The 12,486-nt window shown below is 40.9% G+C and overlaps 1 protein-coding gene across 5 annotated transcripts in view; it reads right to left on the bottom strand.

Annotated features, from left to right (window-relative positions):
* FAT1 (FAT atypical cadherin 1) overlaps positions 1-12,486 on the bottom strand; it is a 125,735-nt gene that overhangs the window by 7,468 nt on the left and 105,781 nt on the right. For all 5 annotated transcript variants that reach the window (XR_009868171.1, XM_062212777.1, XM_062212780.1 and 2 more), the window contains exons 17-25: positions 11,661-11,804; positions 10,924-11,121; positions 8,880-9,681; positions 8,614-8,745; positions 6,345-6,502; positions 5,246-5,708; positions 3,029-3,182; positions 2,762-2,872; positions 401-1,032 (exon numbers count right to left, since the gene is read on the bottom strand). Coding sequence is in view for 4 of the 5 variants with exons in the window: in XM_062212777.1 (XP_062068761.1) it covers positions 401-1,032; positions 2,762-2,872; positions 3,029-3,182; positions 5,246-5,708; positions 6,345-6,502; positions 8,614-8,745; positions 8,880-9,681; positions 10,924-11,121; positions 11,661-11,804 (2,794 nt within the window). In the remaining variant the exon portion in view is untranslated. The remainder of the gene's footprint in view (positions 1-400; positions 1,033-2,761; positions 2,873-3,028; positions 3,183-5,245; positions 5,709-6,344; positions 6,503-8,613; positions 8,746-8,879; positions 9,682-10,923; positions 11,122-11,660; positions 11,805-12,486) is intronic.

The raw sequence follows: 12,486 nt of genomic DNA, 5'->3' as shown, positions 1-12,486 counted from the left end.
ATCAGCTCACCAATATAAATAACACCACATCCTGCAGTCATATTAGAAGAAAATTCTGACATGAAAATGCCCTCTATTTTTTTGAATATCAAGTCTAAAAAAATGATAGTGGAGAACATGCAGCAATTACAAAACTGAAATTATCCTCCCCAAAATATTAACTAGAACAAGTCTTGCTATCATTCCTTAACTGAAATGACATCATAGCGCCAAAGCTCAGCTGGCATGAGACATCCAAAAAGGTTTTACAGATCCTAAGAGTTTCAGATTTTGAGCATATTTATCTCTATAATCAGGACAACAAATTTTGACTTGAACCACCAGTAGCTGTGACAAAATTTATAATCTCATCGTTTATCTCAGTGGCATTTTAGTGTAACAATAAAAGATCAGTTCTTACTGTCATAGTCAAAGTCCCAATTAGGCTTCTGGATTGAGTCACTGTCAGAAGGGGAGTTGGATGGGGGTGGGGGAGGCAGGTTCGGGGCCACACTGCACACAGCCACTGCCTTCCGGTGCCCATGCACAGACTCTGGGTTGAAAGTGCTGAACTCGGGATGCTCTGGGATAGCAGATCCTTCAAAGGAATTTCGGTCGAGGTTGTTTCTAGAATCACTTGGAATGCTTGGAGTGTAGGAGATAGGACGGACAGGCACCTGGGGTGGTATGTCTGAGTAAATGTTCTTATTTAGCTTTGAATCAAAATATGGTCTTTGCAAGAAAGCTGTGGCTGGTCCCAAGTGCTTGTCTTCAGGCTCAGCCTGGCGTTTCTTCCTCTGACTGATCATCTTGCGGCAGACGACAAACAGCACCACAAGTAAAAATATCCCCACGATAAAAAGAATGATTCCTATTCCTTCAGCCAATCCAATATTCCACGGGGTCGACACGTATTGATTGGGAGCGGCGTCCTCACAGTGTTTCCCTCTGTACTCTTGGCTGCAGTTACAGTGGTAGGAGCCATGTGTATTCTCACAAAGGGCCCCGTTCCGGCAGGGGTTTCCAGCACACTCATCAATGTCACTCTGACACCTGCCGAGAAAGCAATGTATGTCAGAATGTGCCAGGACTATACTCCTTAGAGACTAATCTTTCCTTAATAAGATGCCAAAAACCAAATATGAAACAACCAAAAAACATATCAACAACTACTACAATTATTTTGTGGAATAATTAATTTGATTATATGCTTTGAGGGTGTATTTGGAAGACAAATATATCAAGCCAAGACTTATCTGCCATTTTTCTAGAATTCAACAGATTACTAAATCAACCAAGTAGGCTAAACACTGGTTTCTTTCTAGTTCTAATAGCTAAGCTGTCATTCAAAAATTTGAGAGGTGCATTTTGATAAAAGATATGCTATAAATTCTCTAATAAACTAGATTACATTTCTAAGAAAATGTTCCTGTTTGGAAATATGACATTTCCATAAAAAATAAGAAAGGACAAAAAAACTCTGTTTTCTACTTTTAAAATATTATTCTGGGGGTAGGAATCTGGCACAAAATAAGCTCCTGCTTTGTTTGCCTATATCCCACAACAAATTCCTGGGTCCCCAGCTTCCAATCCAGCTTCCAGCTAAACTGCACCATGAGAGGCAGCAGAGGATGCTCCAAGTCCTTGGGACCCTGCCATCCACATAAGAGATCCAGATTGGGTTCCTGGCTTCTAGCACTGACTGTTCTGGGGACCTGGGGAATGAGCCAGCAGATGGAACCTCCCATCTTGTCTCGCTGAATTTCAAATGAAATGAAAATAAGTAAATTGAAAAAAATGGTAAAAAACAAACAAACATGTAGTTGGAGTGGACATTAGGCACAGTGATTAAGAGACCAGTCAGGATGCCCACATTAAAAAAAAAGTTATTGCACATTTAAAGCCTTCCCAGTCTCCTCACCCTGAGAGATAACTCCAGGCAATCCTCCATCATCTTGCCAAGCAGAGGGTCTGTGTAGCTCTGTCACTTCTCAAACCCTGCTCTTCTGTATTCTCTTGCTATCCCTTATACTTACTACATTACAGATCTATTTTTGTCTAATACATTAGGAGTATTTGTTGACTAGAATTAGGAAAGTCAATTTGTGAACTAAGGTCACGTGACCAATGGCAAAATTCAGGATTATAACCTCTACTAGAGCAAAACTATGGCATGCCTGCAAGGCAGTGACGTTAAAAGCTGTCTAATACGACGAACAATGAAGCCCTCGTGCTGGGCGAGGCACTTGCAGAGCCATGCATTCGGCAAGGTTTTCTAACAGAACTGATGAAAAGCCTAAGGTGAAAAAGCCACCTGAAACTACTATCTCTCATCCACCTCTGCACCTCCTTTTCTTTACCTAAAAGAATCACCTCTATCTAAGGATTACAGCAAAGATTACGAGAATTGAGAAAGGTTTCTGGATGTTATATAGTAAGAAGTCGTCTCATTCAAGGAGGGATGAGCACAGCTCCAATGTATGTTTGCTATAAAAAACCTTAGAATCTCCCTAATTCCACAAATACCTGCTGCCTGCAACAACCTATCCAGGCCTTGTTTTAAATCGTATCTTTAAAGTATAGGATTCTTCCAGAATTATATATATTATATTCATCTGCTCAGTATCTTTTTCCAAAGGTGAAGAGAAATTTGTTAGGAGCCATGTGAAGATGATCTAATTCTCAAATAATGTAGTCCCAATTAATGAAGTTTTGCTGTATCTGTTATTAAATATGAGAGCACAGAAAGATGCAAATATGAATCCTGAGGGAAATCACTTACCTTTCTCCCCTAAAACCTGAGTCACACTGACAAACGGCACCATCCAAACTATCAAAACATGTCCCACCGTTTTTACAGGGTTCATCTTTGCAGTATGGACTAAGCTGGCACCTAAAGAATAAGGGAAAAATAGCATCAACTTTATAATTCTATTTCAGATAAATAAAGCACACAGAAAATTAACAAATGAAGTATTAAACATGCACAATGACATTAGAACAATTTATGAGTATAATGAATTATGAAAGTTAAGAAAACTATACATACCTCTGACCAGTGTATAATCCTCTACACTGGCAAACAAAGTCTCCATTGTCTACCACGCACGTGCCACCATAGAGGCATGGATTGGAGGAACAAGGATTGACGCTCACCTCACAGAATGTCCCTATGTGTAAGGGGCTGCATTTGCAGTAATAACCTAAATTAGCAAAAAAATGAATAAACAGTACTGTCATTCAGTGACTCACAAAAAGTCTTATTACATTTGCTTTTAAGTTTAAGTGAAGATTCAGTTCCTCAGGATCTATAAAAGCTAGTAAAATCCCATTGTCTCTAGGTAAAAAGGTTTGTGTGGACAAACTTTACACAGCTGGTACAAGTTGGATATCCCTATACAAAATGCTGGGAACCAGAAGTATTTCAGATTACAGAGTTATTCAGCTGTCGGAATTATTTCCATAGACTACAGAGTGAGAACTCCCTAATGCAGAAATCTGAAAACTGAAATTCAAAATTCATGGTACTCAGAAAGTATTAAATTTCAAAGCATTTGAAATTTACAGATTATAGGTGCTTAAACTACACAAAAATATAAACAAGTAAAGAACTATGTTTGGTTAATGCTAATTTATATGAGGTTACTGGATCAAACATATAGAACAGGAAAAAAAATGCCCTGTGTATGAGTGACCATACACACAGATAACGCTATTTAATGTCCCAATTAATTAGCTACTCAGCGCATTTAAGGATTAAATGGCATCATAATGAATGTGAAAGGAACTTTTAAGGCTATAAATTACCCTTCAAATTGAAGAGATCTGTACATATGATTAAAGAGAATGTGAGACTCTATTTCTTTTCTTTTTTTGACAGTTATAGACAGTGAGAGAGAGACAGAGAGAAAGGTCTTCCTTCCGTTGGTTCACCCCCTAAATGGCTGCAACAGCCAGCGCTGCGCCGATCCAAAGCCAGGAGCCAGCTGCTTCTTCCTGGTCTCCCATGTGGGTGCAGGGGCCCAAGCACTTGGGCCACCCTCCACTGCACTCCAGGGGCCACAGCAGAGAGCTGGACTGGAAGAGGAGTAACCAGGACTAGAACTGGCACCCACATGGGATGCCGGTTCCACAGGTGGAGGATTAACCAAGTGAGCCACAGCACTGGCCCGTGTGAGACTCTATTTCATGAACACTGTGACAGGTGGTCAGGCAGGCTATTTCCAATTATCTGCCTTTGGGGACACAGTAGGACTGTATGTTCCTGCCCCTGTTAAAGCTGATTATAGGTGGTTTATCTTTAGATAAAGAAATGGGGCACTTTGGGCTAGGAGCATAGACAGCCCATGCACGGTTGCCATTTTCTTTCTGCTACAGTGATTACAGTAGTACATTACAAGAAAATGCTTCTCTCCGCCTCCCCGTCCCTGTGACACAATGAGGACAGCCTCCTTGCTGACCTGATCTGGACTGTAACTAGTATGAGCACGACACACACTTTTGTCATGTTATGCCAGTAAGATTTTTCAGTGTTAATGTGGGGCCCACCTGGTTGACTCTGCACAGAGTACACATAGACACTTTCCAAAGAAACAGAAGAAAACCACATCTTTTGAGATCCCACTTGGAAGAATTATTTTTAGATTGCTGCCATATTAACCACAACAAGCTCTATTTATGAGGCATGATGGTGGTCATTTTTATAACTGTATTCTGCTATTGCAAGTGGTCTAGCAAGAGTCCAGGACACAAAAGGCATTGAGGACCCCTGATGCTCAAGCTTCAAGACAGAACGGTATGGCAACACTTCTGGAGGCATTCAAGGCCTTCTAGCAAATCATACTCCCATCTGTTATTGCTAGCACTGGCATGTCCCCTGCACTGGGCTGTTGGATAAAAGATGAAATAAAGAACAAAGAAGAATCAACAGCACTAATTCTAAACTGCCTTAGGGTCAATGCCTATGGAGTTGGAAGAAGAGCCAGTGGCTCCTGGTGCAGAATGGAATGTGCGTGAAAATACATCCTGCTCCAGTTCCACAGACAGGGCTGCAAGAAAAGATTGCGCATGCTCAGCAGGCGGATGAACTGCCCTGGGAAGAAACACAAGCCCTGCTCTGCTCTCCAACAAAATACCCTACTCAACTCCAACACTGACGGCAAATCTGCCAATCTCATTTACATAAAAAAAGAAAAATATCTGGGAAACTCCCTCTTAAATGTATTCCTGTGTAACATTTTAAAGCCTGCAACAACAGGAAGCCTACCTCCAGCAGGTGACGGGTGGCAAACACCTCCGTTCTGACATGGGTTACTTGAACAGTCTTCCGTAGCTGCTAATAAGCACCCAGGAGATACTTCCACTGACTCCTCAATGTGTGCATAGCTTCTTGGTTTGCTGTTTAAAGGAAGCTCCTGTCCATTCAAAAAGATGGAGTCCATACACCCTCTGAAACCATTACCAACTTGGGGGCTTCTTCCATGCCTTGATCCTTGTTGACGGACGTGGCCACCAAAAAACACATGGTTATCCAGATTTAGGGTTTTCAGAGTCCCTGGGGCTGTGCCTGATGCTGTGTGAACTTGGTCGAGAACCAACTTAGCATAGTTTCCATTCACTTCAAGAGATACTGCATGCCACTGCCCATCATTGATTTGAATGCTTTGAACAGAAACAATCCCAGGGCCACTTCCACAGTCAAATTTGTATTGCAGTCTTCCATTATGAATCTAAGATAAAAACAATTATTATTCACATTGCTCTCAGCGAACCGTCAGTTATAAGCTCTGATCAAGAACCTACAAGAGAGGTCTGTTTAGCAAAGGGAGGTAGCAAGAAGTCCTTGTATTTAAATACTATAGAGGTACATACTTATTTGTCCGTTGTACAAGTAAGAAAAATAGATATTTTAGGGATATCAGAGTTTAAGTGCCAACCATACCTCCCCAAGGCATCAGGGAAGTAACAAATAATTGACTGTTAGCACACACACATACGCAGCATCAGGTAACATCAAAACCAAATCGTGTTAAAAAAAAAAACAGGAAGGAACAACACTTCAAGCGTATGTAGGATCTCTATAAACTCTCTGTAACACTAGTAAGACGTGATCTAATCTAGAGTTTGAAGATTAACTGTCATATGTACCAAAATCTATAGCTAAAAAAAAATAAATCTCTGTTACTGCAAGGCAAAAAGACCTTTTTCATTTCAAAATCAAAAATTTATACAGGTCTGAATAAACTATTTAAATGTAGAATTCATCCATTTCACTCTTTTTAATGGACAACAATCTAAACCTAAGATGAAGTTTCTACTTTCAAAGTCTTCCACAACCTGAGGTACAGAACTCTATAAATACATACCTCTAGGATACTGTAGTCAGTTCCTCGGGCATACATTACAACTGCATGTGTAGAGTAGGTTCTGAGCTTCATTGTTAATTTCATCTCCAATTTGTTCTCATTTTCCATTAGACGATATTTCACAAAACTGTTGCCAGTAAATGTCAGAGATGAACCTCCTGTGGATCACAAAGAAGAATAAATAAATCAAAACCAAATTTAAGCATGTTTTTTAATGTATAATTGTTCCCGCTAAGACACTAAGTTCTTATTTAAAAGTTTAACATTATCAAATTCAATTCCATGGGAAATGTTGTTAAATAAACAGTATAGCTTTCCTGGCTCTCCATTTGAAGAGAGTAAGTTAGACTACTGTACCACAGAGAAGAGAATTCTAAAACAATGAAAGCTCTAAATAGAAAACTGTTCAGTATAAAAGTATTAGAATACAATTTCTGAAAATACCTACTTATCTCAAGGTGGTTTGGGAAACTTCCAACCACAATATAAAAATCCTCACTCCCCAAAGGTGATGAAATGGTATCATCTCCAGAGATGGAATTGCTATGTAAAATTATGCAGGACTAAACAAAAATTAAATTTCAAAAAGATAAAAGGCCTACTTAATAAGTCAAAAACCCATTAATAAATAGATGGGAGAAACTGGAACGCTAGGAATGTTAATACTCAAAATACACAAAGACCTCTACACACTGAAAAAGAAAGAGACAATCAAACCCAATCAAACAATGTGAACAGACAAGGTCACACAAGATAAATGCTAATATTCGAAGACAAAAGAAAAGACAATGGTCACAAGTAGTCAAAGAAATACAAATTAAAATAATAACTGGATATCATTCTCTGAATGAGAATAATTCACTGAATGAGGATAATTCATTTTTAATAGAAAACGTCCAATACTGGCAACAGAATGGGAATGAGATACTCATATGTGACTGGAAGAAATAGGAATTGGCACAGTGTTTGGGGGAAACTGACTTATGTATCTGTAAAAATTTATAGTTAGTTATAGCAAAGCAAATCCTATTTTTATTGTCTCTATTATGCAAAAATGAAGGCACCAGATGTAAAGGTACATATACAAGGATTTTCTTAAATGGAAAACATTATAACAACTGGCATCTCTACATATAAGGAAAATGCTGAATAAATAATGTCATCATAATGCTAGGCATGCTAGAATACTGTATACTTATTAAAAAGAATCAGGTTTATGTGCAGGGGTTGGAAGGATGCCTTTAATATACCACTAAATGGAGGCAAAATGCAAGAGATACAAAACTGTGTGACATATAATCACTCTTGAGTTGTGATTTTTTTTTTAAGCAAGCAGAGGAAATGATGCACCTCTGGTGCAATGATTAAGATGTTGCTGGAGATGCTCACATCCCATTTCAGAGTTCCAAGGTTCAAGTCCCGAGTCGGCTCCTTACTCCAGCTATCTGGCAGCACGTGATAGCTCAAGTAGTTGGCTCCCTGCTGCCCACATGGGAAACTAAGATGGAATTCCTAGCTCCTGGCTTTGGCTGTCCAGGCCTGGCTGTTGCAGGCATTTGGGGGTGTGAAAGTTTCTCTCACAATCTAACCTCCAAATAAAATATATAAAACATTAAAAAAAAGAAAGAAAGAAATCAGCAAATGAGAGAGAAAAAAATAGCCCTTTAATATAGGGCCCAATTGGGGCAGGCGTTGAGGGAAAGCAGGCTAAGCCGCCTCTTGGGAACTCCAAATCCCTTATGAGTCTGCTGGTTCAAGTCTCAGCAACTCTGCTTTTAACACAGCTGTCTGCTAACTGCTTTGGAAGGCAATGGAGAATGGCTCAAGTGCTTGGACCTCTGCCACTCACGTGGGAGCCTCAGATGGAGTTGCTGCCTCCTGGCTCTGGCCTGGCCCAGCCTTTGCTACTGCAGGTATGAGAAGTAAGGCAGCAAATGGAAGGTCTGTGTTACTCTACTTTCAAATAAATAAAGCTGATAGATAGATAGATATAGATAATCTATCTAAATATATATCTTTATCTGTCTAGCTATCCATACATGTCTATGTAAGCACGGATGATGCCGAACAAGGACACAAGCCTCAAACGCAAGGGTGTCATTTTGAGTCAGGAAGAAAAGTTATTGCTGTTCCTCTTCATTTCTACATTTGATTTGTTATAACATATTATACAATGCTTTTTGATTCTAATAAAGAAGAAAATTATGAAAAACTTTAAAAAAAGTGACTTCTTAGAAAATAAATGTAAGCTTAATCATTGAGTTCTCACCTGGGCACTGACCAAATCTGCCTCCAGGACAGACACAGGTGTACTTCTCCTCTCTGGGGTCAGTGATACATTCAGATCCCTCGGGGCAAGGATGGTCTTCACATCCATGGCGAACAGGTGGGCATTTTCCCTCTTTAATTAAAGAAAAGAATGTTGTGACAGGGGAGACAACAGGAATTTCAAGAAAATGACCTTCCACGGTCACCACAGAAGGCCACACATGATGTCATCTGTAACACTTATGTTCACAGACATATGTGCATTACCTTTGCAGAGACACACAGCTGTTCTATGGTGGCGAGGAGTCACAAAACTCAGCCTGGCCGTGCTGTGTGTCGACATGACATTGTCATCCACAGACACCTTTTCATCACAGAATTTCCACGGGCACTCCAGTCCTGCACAGAGCTTGTGGAATACATCCAAGATCCTAACACCAATGATTTCTTCAATGTCAGTCACAGAAGAATTAATCTTGTGCAGAAGTTGTTTTGTTGAAACCTGGGTACTACTTGATTTCTCTATATAAAGTAAGACATCCAGATGTGGATGAGGCTCAGAGGCCTGCAGACTCACAATCTGCACATCATTCCTCCTCACTCCCAGGATGTTCCTTAAAGCTCGCTGGAAGTTGCGCCAGTAGTCACCAACAAATTCTTCTGGAGTGAGATTGGCAAAGCGGATGGCAATGGTGTGGTTCAACATCTCCTGTGTCACCTGCCTGATGTGCACTGTGATGTCAGCCACCGTTGTAAACTTTCCATCTGTTACACTGACGTTGAGAAGGTACTGTCCTATATCTAGTCTTTTGTGTGCTATCAGCTTACCCCCAGTGCTCGAAACAGAGAAGAGGCTGTCCATTTGGGGGTCAAGACTATAGGTTAAAGTGTCATAGACGTCTTGGTCTGTTGCATGGATCTTCCCAATGACGCCACCTGAGTATTCTTCTCCAAAAGCAGTAATGAAAATCTCCAGTGGCAAAATTGCAGGAGGATGGATGCTCTCCTCAATAACCCGAACATCAACATATGTCAAAGATGATAACTGTGGCTTTCCATTATCTGCCACCTATGAGAAAAGAAACAGGAAATCACTTTTGTCTATGTCTTAATAAATATATTTACAGTGTTCAAGTTCTGAAACATCACCGTTGCTAGATGATTCCAGTCATGTGTAACAATTCTTCCATTAAAGATGGACTGAATATATGACGATGGCCCCATAAGATTATAATGGAGATGATAAATCCCTATTGCTTAGTGATGCTGTAGCCACACTCACAACATAACACAGTATTCACATTAATCATACTGTGGTGATACTGGTGCAAACTTTCTGTGCTGTCAATCATATAAAAGTATACCACATTCAATTATGTGGTACAATTAGTACACTGTACTTGACAATGAAGATAAATGACTATGTTAATGGATTATGTATTTACAATGTTTTTATTGTTATTTCAGAGTACTCCTTTGTCTTATATATAGAAAAAAAGTTGTCTGTAAAATACTAAACCATGTTATGCCAGCACTAGCCTTGTAGTCTTTCTTTTTCCTTATATTTATTTATTTGAGAGGCAGAGTCACAGACAGAGAAAGGGGGAGACAGGGAGGACGGTCTTCCATCCACTGGTTCACTCCCCAGATGGCTGCAACTGCAGAGCTAAGCTGATCCTATGCCAGGAGCCAGGAACTTCTTCCAGGTCTCGCACACAGGTGCAGAAAGCCCCAACACTTGGGCCATCTACCACTGTTTTCCCAGGCCATTAGCAGAGATCTGGATCGGAAGAGGAGTAGCCAGAACTCAAACCAGCACCCATTTGGGATGTGGGCACTGCAGGTAGAGGCTTAACCTACTACGCTACAGTGCCAACCCTTCCTCATTAGTCTTGGGTTTACTACATTTCTTAATTGCATCAAGAAGCCAAGTTGAGTGATGTATCTACACCATCTAGATTTGTGTAAGTGCACTTTGATGTCTCCATGGTGACAACATCGCCTGACAATGCATTTCCAGTGTTAAGCAATGCATTTCTCCACAGCAGAAGCAAATCCAAGAAGGGACAAATCATTTGTTTACAGCTCTATCACTAATTCCCACTGAAGCCCAGCTCCCTGAATGTCGCTGACAAAGTAACCAAATGAATGAGTGAGCCCCCTCAAAGTGCAGTGCGACAAAAACACAGGCCAGCACTTTATAAATGTTTGTTTTTTCATGAAAGGTGAGGTGTTCAAAGACGACCAGGAAGTTGCCACCTGCAGCTCTTCTCAGGAAGCCACAAGAAACCCACAGAGAAAGCTGAAATACCTTCACCCGCAGCAGGTAGTGGTCCCTCGCCTTCCTGTCGATGGCAGCTGCAGTCAAGAGGACCCCTTGCTGGCTCACTTCAAATGCTCTGTCATCATTTCCACTCACAATGGAAAAGAAGAAGGGCGGGCCATTGTGAGAAGAATCCTTGTCTGTCACCACTAGCTGCAGCACACTGAAGCCCACAGGCTTGTTTTCCTGCACAAAATTAAAAACAAGGCAAAATCAACACAACCAAATGGCAAGAGACACATGTGCATTCTCTGTAACAACAACAACAAAAATACACAGAAACAAAGCTGCTCCACCTGAAAGAGAAGAGAGGCGGAGGGAAGGGGATGGTCGGTGGGCAAGCAGGAGCTAGGACAAAAGACAGGGCCAGGGAGGAGGGGGTGTGTGTGAGAGCAATGTGGGGCAGCAGGGGTGGTGGTGAAGAGGGGAGGGAAGAAGTTGCAAGGAGGGAAAACGACCAGGGCAGAACATATGACCAGGAAACAAGCTTACGATTCCCAGGACAGTGAGCATGAAACCAAAGCATGAAAAGAAGGGATATAAGCTTGGGAGCTGTCAGAAAATGTCCATCGTTAAATATTGACAGAAACGCCTTTAGTTTTATTTTTCCTATTTTTCTAAAAAGTAGCCTTTGGAAAAGCAAGCTATTTCACACAAGCAACCGAGGAGAACGAAAGGGCTCATTTCCAAAGCGTCCCACGAGCCGTGTAGCAGCCCAGGCTCACCTGGATGATTACGCTGTAGTTTTCCTTGGAGAAGACTGGGGCATTGTCATTGACATCAGACACATCAATGTTCACCGTTGCCATGCTGACTCTGGGTGGACTGCCATTGTCCGAAGCTTGAACCGTGAGTGTGTAACCGGAAATCTTTCCAGGGAAAAGACAGAGAATGCATGTTTGTTTCACAAGCAATGCATAGGGTTTAAACCAGAAGTGTCTGCCTAACAATCTGGAAGGCAGATCCCAATTAACTGCCACTATTTGCTGTGTCCCAAAAGTAGGTCATTCCCTACAACCAAGTGTACTGAAAAGAACAGGCATTTTTTCAAAAGGAAAAGTTACTAATGATGATGAGATTCTCTGATGCCTCTTAAAAACATGTTCGTTTTGTTAAAAGTGCTTTATGTTAAAAATTTTGCATATTAACAGAAATTAAGGCCACAAAGTAATATTAAGTATCTAAAAAAAAATGTTAACACTGCTATTTCAAAGGCTGTTGCTTCAGCATTTGAGATGAGTAATAATATGGAAGGCAGCTTTCCCCGGGGACTAAATTACACTCTTCGCCAGAACTAGCAGACGTTAGCTGTCTCTGTCTCTCTCTCGGATGGTGACTCATTTCCAATACCTCAGGATACTCCAGACCCGTCTTGATTCTGCACTTGGACCAAACTCCACTGCCTAAATCCCTCAAGATTATCTCTTTATGATTTTCTACAAAAGAAATGAAGACAAGTGAGATCGCTTCTTTCTCAGGGCAGTTCCCCGGGCAGCTCTCTTCCAGAATAAGTGGTGGAAGAAGTCAAAACGATGGCTAAATCCCAGAGCA

The sequence above is a fragment of the Lepus europaeus genome, chromosome 16 (assembly GCF_033115175.1).
Source record: "Lepus europaeus isolate LE1 chromosome 16, mLepTim1.pri, whole genome shotgun sequence".
Lineage (NCBI taxonomy): Eukaryota > Metazoa > Chordata > Mammalia > Lagomorpha > Leporidae > Lepus > Lepus europaeus.
The sequence above is the reverse complement of the archived record's forward strand: the minus strand, read 5'-3'. Positions and strand labels throughout refer to the sequence as shown.